Source organism: Lates calcarifer, linkage group LG21 (genome assembly GCF_001640805.2).
Source record: "Lates calcarifer isolate ASB-BC8 linkage group LG21, TLL_Latcal_v3, whole genome shotgun sequence".
Lineage (NCBI taxonomy): Eukaryota > Metazoa > Chordata > Actinopteri > Centropomidae > Lates > Lates calcarifer.
The window spans coordinates 874,575-884,838 of NC_066853.1; the positions used below are offsets into that span (position 1 = coordinate 874,575).

The window sequence follows — 10,264 nt, forward strand, 5'->3', positions numbered from 1 at the left end:
GATTCACCTCCAACACCTGATCAGTCACCGGGGAGACGACCAGGCACGACAGCCCCTGACTTGTTCGTCTCGTCTGCGATGTGTCACTCGTTCCCCTCAGGTAAAACCAATCACAGAGCACCACTGGGACGTCTGTCATCGCCGCCAGAGGAGGTGTTTGATTGGTTAATCAGAGCAGAGAGAGACGACCTGCAGCAGGAAGCTTTCTGGGAATGTGGAGACGACGATGCATTTAAGTGCAGAGGAGGAAAATAAGAAATTAAAGAGATATATGGACTGTGTGTGTGTGTGTGTGTGTGTGTGTGTGTGTGTGTGTGTGTGTGTGTGTTTGCTGAAGAACAGTAGGAAAGTGTTTGTAGAAACAGTTGGATTGCTGCGACTGAAGCTTCATTACTGAGACTCCCACAGACTCAGATTAAGGCCTCAACAGGGAGTTTCTGTGGATTAAAACACTGGAGCTGTAAAATGTTCCACACTCGCCCAAACTCTGAGAAATAAACATCAAACAGACTCGTTTCTACTCGTCTTCTAATGTTCTGCTCACTGAGTTCAAACCAAGGTTAAACACAGGAATTAATTCCTATACGTCTCCTGGATTCTGATTCACTCAGCGGTCGACTGTTGTTAGGGAGGGATTCTCTCAGAGGCTGGACTCTACTGACCAGAACCACTGACCAGAACCAGTCTTTCAAAACAGACTCTACTAACTAGACTCTAGAACCAAAATCTGCTGACCAGAATCAGACAGTAGAATCAGACTCTACTGACCAGTACAACAGTCAACTGACCAGAACCAGAGCAGGACTATAGATTCAGACTCTGATTAGACCCACACTCGACTAGAACCAGACACCAATCCGTACTCTGCTGACCAGAACCAGACCTGAGCCTGAAGCCTGACCAGAATCTGGTTCCAGAACCAAACAGGACCGGTGGGTCCATTAGGCTGTCTGTGTCCAGCAGACCGGACTTCAGTCGACTTCAGTTTGTCTGAACGGCTTCAGTTGTGTTCCACCTCTGCAGGATTAGTGACATTATCAGAACGCCATCAGTCACGAGCTGCACCTGAAGCTAACGGCTAATGTCAGTTTATTCAGAGACAAACAATAAGCAGCTGTGGAGACATCTGTGAGCAGATTTAATATCCAGTCAGCTCAGTGTGTGTGTGTGTGTGTGTGTGTGTGTGTGCAGGTAAATAGTTTCTCAGTGGCAGAGCTTCAGGCAGAGATGTGTAGTTGTGACCAACATCTGTCGTCAGTGCTGTAATAAGCTCCGCCCACTGAGTGTGAGGCCACGACTAAGAAAAAAAAAACAGGAAATTTTTATTTATTTAAAAAGAGTCGATGCTTCACTGAACATGTGACGTTTGTCAGTTTGAGTCAGAGATGAAGATGAAATGACCACGAACTGACACAACAAACAACAAACAACAACCACAAAGAGACAAACAACAACCACAAAGAGACAAACAACAACCACAAAGAAACAAACAAACAACCACAAAGAGACAAACAACAACCACAAAGAAACCAACAACCACAAAGAGACAAACAACAACCACAAAGAAACAAACAACCACAAAGAGACAAACAAACAACAACAACCACAAAGAAACCAACAACCACAAAGAGACAAACAACAACCACAAAGAAACAAACAACCACAAAGAGACAAACAACAACCACAAAGAAACAAACAACAACCACAAAGATATAAAATGTGACCCAAGAACCACAACGACATAAAGGAACTGCAAAGACACAAAAAACCCCAACATGGATGAAAAAGAACCACAAAGATGCAAAAACAAAGCAGCAAAGCAACAAACAACAAAGATTCAGATGTGAATCTTTATTTTTCCATCAGTTCAGTTGAAACAGTTCATGTTGGTTCAGTTTCTCTGAGAGTTCACTGACATTAGTCATGAATGCTGTCTCGCGTGTGTCCATAGAGATATCCGACAAATATCGATCTGTACTGATAGAGGGAAAAATGAATGGCACGTGCCCGCTGGGGTCCGCGAGCCTCCGGCTGAGAAACTCTGTCAACAGAGCAGCAGGAAGGAAAGAAAAGTGTCAGAGAACGGATCATTTCACTAAAGCGGGAGGCGGTGGGAACATCATCATCATCATCATCACTCACCCCCCCACCCCACCCCCTCCCATACGCGGTGATCAGTGACGTCAGCGGGGCTTTATAAGAGCCGGGCCGTGCCGGGACAGACCCAGAAGATCCACAGAGCCGCAGACAGACCGACAGACAGGTGATGAAGATGGTCTCCTCCTCGCGCCTCCGCTGCCTCCTCCTGCTCCTCCTCTCCCTCACCGCCTCCATCAGCTGCTCCGCCGCCGCCCAGAGAGACTCCAAACTCCGCCTGCTGCTGCACCGGACCCCGCTGCTGGGCTCCAAACAGGTCCGACTCACACTCAGTCTCAGAGCGGGACCGGGACCGGGGGGAAACATTCCTTTAATGAAACTTAGGAAAACTAAACCTTAAAACTTGAGTTCAGTTTATTTCACCAGCATCAGGCTGGAGATTTACTGACTGAAGGAAAGTCTGACAGTTCAAACTAAATCAATAAATCACTTTAAAATCAGGAATAAAATCTTTAGCTTCTTAAAATGAGTCTTTGGAGGAAAAAACTCTAAATCTGCAAAAATATATTTAAACAGAAAATGTAGAAATCTGATCAGTCAACATGAAGACAACATGTCTGCTTATTTTAAAATGTACATTTAAATTCTAATTGTTTGTACAAATCTTAAATATTTGAAGATTTAACAATGAAAATAAATCTGATCAGATTTTAATTAAAGACAGTTTAACCACAGAGACTTGAATTAAAGGGATCAGACAGACAGACAGACAGACAGATGGATGCTGATCTGAACATGAAAATATTAAAACATCAAAACCTGAACGTGAACGCCTCTTCTCTGTGATTTACAGGTGTCAGACACAGACATTTGGTTTTATTCAGTTTATTTTAGCTGATTTATTAGCTATTTTATTCTCTTTATTCTACTGATTTCTAATCATCAATCGATGAACTGATCGGGTGATTATTGATTCCAAATGTCAGGTCTGACGGAATCAGCGTCCTTCAGTTCAGTCTTTGAATGCAGATTTAAAACCTTTGTTGATGTTTTGTCTGATTTACCCTGCGAGAGGGAAAACTCAGAGGTTTGTTGATGCCTCACAGGTTTGATCAAATCTAATGTTTTCAGCTGTAGAACAATCTGCTGCTCTTTTCTTTCATCAGACTAAATGAAAACCAGATGATCTCGCATCTGTTTTTCTTCCTCTCGTTTGAGTGAATTAAAGTTTTCTGGCTCATTTATTTCAGCATACAATAGCAGGTTATAAATCTGTTCGCTGCAGGAGTCGTCGAGTGTCAGACTCATGATGCTCAGACTAAACCTGAGTCCGTCCCCTGTGGATCGTGGATTAACAGAGGTCTGATACTGAAGGACCTGATCATGTCTGAGCAGTTTAGATGTGAGCGAGTCCTCTGGTTTTATCCAGATCATCAGGTGGTTCACCTGCAGCTCCTGATCTGGTCTTAAACTAAAACCAGGTTCTGGCATCATCTCGTTCGTTGTCTGACACCTGAACGCATCGTTCAGCAGCTGTTTCCTGCTGAGACAACAGGACAGTGAAGGATCCTGTTTCCTCTTTAAATTCAATAAACATCCTGTGACAGTTTCCAGTCTCTGGTCCAGACCTCAGTCCTGGTCCTGGTCCTGGTCCTTCAGTCTCAGGAGGGGTCGAATGTTGACGAGTTAGTCCGACCAACCTCGTCTTGTTTCCTGTCGAGAAGGTTTAACCTTCGTCCTTCATCATCAGTCGTTTGTTAAAACATCTAACCATCTGTTGTATCTGTAGGTTTTCCTGACAGCGCCCCACAGTGGTGATGTTAATGTATAATTTAGTCCAATCAGAAAATACCACGTCTACAATCACCAGAGTAGAGTGACGATCGTATCCTGTCTCTTAGCAACAGTCAAAGTTGATGACCAGCATCTTTTTCTAAACCAACATTCAGCTTCTTCGCCTCTTTACTCGACTGTAGTTAGAGAAGAGGAAGGTTCAGGTTTTCAGAGAATCGTATAAACGTGCGTCTCCATGTCGGTTCCGACATTCGAACGACGAACATCAGAAAACTTCTGTCCTGAAGTTGTCGACCACATCGTAGAAACTCGAGCTGTGAGATGCAGAAATATCTAGTAAGAAGACCTTGAGTCAGACTGAAATCTTCAAACATTCATGAGATTTTATTGATGAAACCGCGAGAAAACTGTTCAGTTTGAGTCACGTCTAAAAATCCAGTGGTCTCCTCCGTCTCTTCTCCCTGTTCATCGTCTTTAATCTCTGTGGTCTTTGTTGTGTTTTCAGGACTTGTCTCGCTCCTCGCTGGCGGAGCTGCTCCTGTCCGACCTCCTGCAGGTGGAGAACGAGGCTCTGGAGGAGGAGAACTTCCCTCTGGCTGATGGAGAACCCGAGGACGTCCATGTGGATCTGGAACGAGCTGCCGTCGGCACCGGGCCGCTGCTCGCCCCGCGGGAGAGGAAAGCCGGCTGCAAGAACTTCTTCTGGAAGACCTTCACCTCCTGCTGAGAGCCTCCTCCACCCTCCTCCACCCTCCTCCACCCTCCTCCTCCTGCAGACACTGTACAGACTGGATCAGACCATCACTGATTAGTGTGGATGAATTGTTTAGATTTTTCTGAGCTGATTCTTTCTGAATGTAAACTTGATGAAACTATTTTTAATTGTTGGTTTGAATAAAATCTGTTTGAGACAAACAGTTGCTCCTGTCTGCTGCTGACGGAGGAAGAGGAGGAAATAAAAACCTTCATCAGGATGAAGAGCTGCAGCTTTTTATTGGAGCTGATTAAAGTGGGAGCTGAAGGGGGAGATTCAACAATAAAATACCAGTTAATGAAGGTTAATAAACACAGAGGAGACGCCATAGCAACAGGAGAGGAGGAGGTTTTTGTTTTTAATCAGTTTCTTTCTGTCTGAACGTCGCTGATAGCAGATCAGATAATAAGATTTTATTGATCCCCGGAGGAGGAGGGAGGAAACAGAGACGGGATTTCAAATTAAAACTGAAAACACTACAGATACATTAATGTCACATATTTATTATATAACACAACAGAACAGGACCCGACAGATAAAACATGTTCTGAATGTTTGATATGACGACAAAGTTCAAAGGTCGAAAGAAGAAAACAGAGTTTAACCAAGAGCTGAAGACTTTTCTCCATCCAATTTAAATAACATGTAAATCACAGATTAGTTTCAGAATAAAACACCAATGTCTGAACAGAACATCAGAGCTTCGCCTCAAGATGTTTGATTACACATCACAACTGTTTCATTTTACATGTTTGAGTTGGTTTAAAGTACAAACTGTTCTGAGGTCAGTCTGTGATCATATACATGATGGAGGCTGATATTTCATTTTAATCAGGAACCAGGTCTGTGAGAGTGCAGCTGTTCTCTGCTGGTCCCCACAGTCATGTCTGAGTTTTACTGGGACCTGAAAAACACATGTAGTGACGGGATATAACTGTGAGCTGGTGAGGTGCATGATGGGATGTGTGTGTGTGTGTGTGTGTGTGTGTGTGGCAGCTGTTAGAGTCAGATTAGCAGCTCCTTTCACTCATTAGCTCTTTGTTAGAGGAAAAGCTTTTAGGAGTCGGAGCTTAATGAGAACTGATGATTGACAGCTGAGACACACACACACACACACACACACACACACACACACACACACCACACACACACACATATATTCTGACAGGGCCTCTCAGGTCACGTGACAACATCTGAGGTCACATGACTGCCTCTCAGCTCCTGCACTGAACATGTAAGTAAAACTATGTGAAGATAATCTGGACATATCGTTGTCACAGATCAATCTGCTGATGATTTATTGATAATTAATTGATCGATTGTTTGTCAAAGTTACACAGAGCTCATGTAGTTCAGTGAGAAAAGACACTGTGTAAATGTGGATTCGGTGAGTTCCAGTCGGCAGCAGCTTCAGCTCTGTTGTGTTTTTAGCTTGTATTTGTTTACATTCAGTCAAACTGTCTCATTAAAAGCAGCTGAATGATCAGTGATCAGCTCCTGTTTGCAGTGTATCCACACATGTACAAACAGCTCTCACTGTTTTACTGTGATACTGAAGAAAACTTAAAAACAGCAGAAATCTGAATGAAGTTCTGCAGCGTCTTTTTTCTCTGATTTCTAAGCAGATTTTTGGAGGTTTATTCTGAAAGGACATCAGAGATAATAGATGCTTACAAAGTAGAAGTCACTGAATCTAAAGATGCCTGTATCATGTGTTTGAGTTCAGATTTGACTGAGTTATGACTCATCAATCAATCGATCAATCAGGCGTTTCCTTTAACTTTCTTTAAATTAAACTGAATCAAGATGTTTATTGATCTGCACAAACTGTTTGATCCAGATGGAAAATAAAACATGATTCTGTGTCGACGCCGTCAGCTCTGTGTGACATGACCTTTGACCTTTAACGCCAGCAGCAGTGTGTGTGTGTGTGTTCTTTAGGTGAGTCTGCAGGTGTCTTCAATCTCCCGACAGGAAGCTGCAATGATGTCACACACCTCTCTGTCTCGTTAAGGAGCGAGAGTTTTTCTTTAATGAACAGGAAGCGGCAGCTGCAGCCGCACAAAGACGCTCAGCTGCCAGTCAGTCTGTCGGCCAATCAGACGCCACCGTTTAAACGGCTTCAATAAACGTTAATGAGCTTTAATTACAGCTGAAAGCTTCACTGGAACACACACACACACATACTGTTAACAGGCAGTGTGTGTGTGTGTGTGTGTGAATAGCGGCTGATGGCGTGTTTCACCTCAAAAAGACGATTCACTGAAAACAAAAAGCGACTAATCACCTGCCACACACACACACACACACACACACACACACACACACACACACACACACACACACACTGAGCAGAGATGACGTCAGCAGCAGTTAAAAGAGGTCAGAGGTCAAACTGCCATCAGGAGGACGAGCGGGAGGTCCGGACCAATCACAGAGCGGCTGATAAGGTGTGGGGGGGATGGACAAAGCCCGTTGCCGTGGTAACGTTATCATCGTCCCTCCAGGTTTCTCTGGAGGCGTGTCAGACTGTCTCGGGTCTTTTGTTGAGTCCCGGTGCATCATGGGTAAAGGACAGGAACAGGGGTTAGGGTGAGGGAGGGGTCAGTCAGTCATGGACTGATAACACTGAGTCTGGGTCCTGAAACCAGGGTCCATTCTGGACCTGGTTCCTGCTTCAGGAAAACACGTGGATCCATTAAACTACGATGCTAACGAACGCTAACGCTAACAAACCTTTAATCTCAGTCCAACCTTGAAGTTAGCGTCACACTGGTGACATGCTAACATGCTAATTTACCTCCTGGTTTTAGGATCAGTCCTGCGGCTCTGGATTCCTGTTGATTAACATGAAACCTTTGGTCCAGTTTACATGACAACAGTTTTTTTATAAAACAATAAACTTCTGTTGTGGTTTGGCCTGAAAATGCAAACTTTTGAAACCAAGGTTCCAGGTGTCATTTGATTTAGTCGCCTGTTGATGGCGTCAGTGTTGTTGTTGTGAAAACCGTCGAAACAGACTTTCTGAAGTCTCAGTTTTCAGATATACTTTTCATGTCTTGGTGGTTTTTAACTTTACATTTTAACCAGATGAAGGATTCCAGTCGTCAGACGTTTGGATCTGAAGTTATCAGACAAACAAGCTAAGCTAACGTTAGCAGCAGCTCAGCTTCACCAGACTGCATCAGAGAAAGTCAGATTTTTAATTTGAACCTGTTTTATTGAGCTGCAGGTGTGAGGACAGAGACAGGTGATGATGATGATGGTTCAGCTTCCTGTCGGCTCTCAGCTCGTCCTCCTGCAGGTGTTCTGCTTTGAATCGACGCCTCTGAAGCTTTTTGTCTGAATTCAAGTCGAGTGAAAAGAAAATTTGATCTTTTCATTCAGAGACAGCTGCTGTTTTATCTGAGAGACGACAGGTTCACTCCTCTTCTCCCTCACCTCAGGAGTGTAGAGAAGGAGGAAGAAAGGAAGAATGGGAAATAGAAGAGGAGGGAAAACTGTTAGAAGAAAGAAAATGTGTGTGAAAAGTGTTAGAAAGAAAGAAGAAAAGATGAAAACAGAAAGGAGGGAAGGATGAAGACAGGAGAGGAAAAATGGATATAAGGAGGTCTGAAAGAAGAGAAGAGATAAAGAGGAGAGACACAGGAGGAAAGAAGGGAGGAGATGAAAAAAGATTTAAATGTGATTTAATGGTCGAGCTGTTGATGAACAATAAAACAGGAGGAGGAGGTGAAGAGGAGGAGGTGATGAAGAGGAGGAGGAGGTGAAGAGGAGGAGGTGATGAAGAGGAGGTGAAGAGGAGGTGAAGAGGAGGAGGTGATGAAGAGGAGGTGAAGAGAAGGAAGTGAAGAGGAGGAGGTGAAGAGGAGGAGGTGGTGAAGAGGAGGTGAAGAGGAGGAGGTGATGAAGAGGTGATGAAGAGGAGGTGAAGAGGAGGAGGTGATGAAGAGGTGATGAAGAGGAGGTGAAGAGGAGGTGAAGAGGAGGTGAAGAGGAGGAGGTGAAGAGGAGGAGGTGATGAAGAGGAGGTGAAGAGGAGGTGAAGAGGAGGTCAGTCCAGTCAGGGATGAATCTTGATCACAGACATCAGGTCCTGTTTATTGATCTTCATCTAAATTCCTGATTATTGATTCTTTGGTCCATCATTATTAAAATGTAATTCCCTCTGTACTGGATCAGTGAACCTGGTCCCGGTCCTGGTCCTGGTTCAGTCTGCAGGATGATGGTCTCTCTCTGCCCTCTGCTGGACAAACTCTGCACTGCGTCATCACTGAGGCCTGAGTAACATTCAAACAACACGAGTAAAATATTTTTAAAAAGTTATAAAAAATGAATCTGAAAGCTGCAGCACGATGTTCAACCAGATCAGAGGACATGAAAAATATTTCTCTGAAAACATCTGTAAAATATCCTAAAAACATCAAAATATTATATTTCATTATTAAATATTCATTATTCATGTATAAAATAAAAACTAAATGTAAAATATGTGAAAAATATTTTTTAAAATCTGGATTTTTTTCACCAGAATAAGTTAAACCTTCAGTCAGTGTAGACGTGTACTGTGTGTGTGTGACCAGCAGGCGGCGCTGTTACACTACATTTCACTGTGTCCTGTTCATCACTAGAGGGCGCTGTTTCCATGTTTACACCTGTGAAGAGCTCATGAGCAGCTTCATGTGTTAAACGGAATACGTTACCCAGAATGCACCTGGGTCTGTTTCCAACCAGGTCTCACTTCCTGGTCTGATCCAGGTGAGCTGATCCACCTGTTCTCAGGTAACAGGAAGTAATCCCATAATGCACTGCAGGAGATCTGCTGTGTTACTTCACCTGCTCAGGTTACTGATGGTGCAGACGAGTCAGAGCCCCGGTGCATGATGGTCAGAGTCATTACCCAGAATTCCACAGGGGCAGGTTTTATGACGTTCTCGTTCACAGAAACACCTGGAGGGAATTTCTTCAAATTTAATACGAGCGTTCACCAATTAACTTCTGTCTGTTAATCTCAAGCTAATGTAGAGACACGAGTCGCTCCATGTTTGTTTATGTCAGACTGTTGTTGTTGTTTACAGGATGGAAACACTGAGTTTACCTGAACAGGTGGAGGTCACCTGCTCTTCATTCTGTCAGACCTGAGTTTAACTTTGGTACTTTTACTGACGTTGAACTGTAACTGGAGTAGAAGTGTAGTTAAACAGAGTAGCTGAGTAGAAGTACTTAGTTACTTCATTAAACTCCAGCTGTTCCACTGGTTTCTTGAACATGTTGAAAACAGATGTTTCATGGAGATAAAATGTGTAAACGAGGTTCGAACCTGGTTTGATCCAGTGATCAGATTTCTGCAGACAGAAGCACCTGGATGAGTCAGAGGAAGCTTCAGGTGATACCTGTTCATTACAGGTTCAACTTCACTGAGGCTGAGAAACAGAAATACACCTCGTTATTATTATTACACCTTATTATCGATCAGTGAACAGATGATTTTATTCACGCTGAGGAACTGATGACAGACAGAGGAGCTGGAGGTGACGTAGCGCCGTGTGGATGACGTCAGCCCTCTGTGTCTCGGGGTGTGTTTGTTTGTGAGAGGAAGAGGCTGGTTGGATGTTGGGC

General features: G+C 43.7%; 1 protein-coding gene across 1 annotated transcript; it reads left to right on the forward strand.

Moving 5' to 3' along the window:
- The first annotated feature begins 2,231 nt into the window (after nucleotides 1–2,231).
- On the forward strand, nucleotides 2,232–4,808 carry sst1.1 (somatostatin 1, tandem duplicate 1). Its single transcript, XM_018662850.1, has 2 exons — nucleotides 2,232–2,413; nucleotides 4,397–4,808. The coding sequence occupies exons 1-2, from the start codon at nucleotides 2,267–2,269 to the stop codon at nucleotides 4,616–4,618; spliced, it is 369 nt and encodes a 122-aa protein (XP_018518366.1). The 5' UTR covers nucleotides 2,232–2,266; the 3' UTR covers nucleotides 4,619–4,808.
- Nucleotides 4,809–10,264: the final 5,456 nt, after the last annotated feature.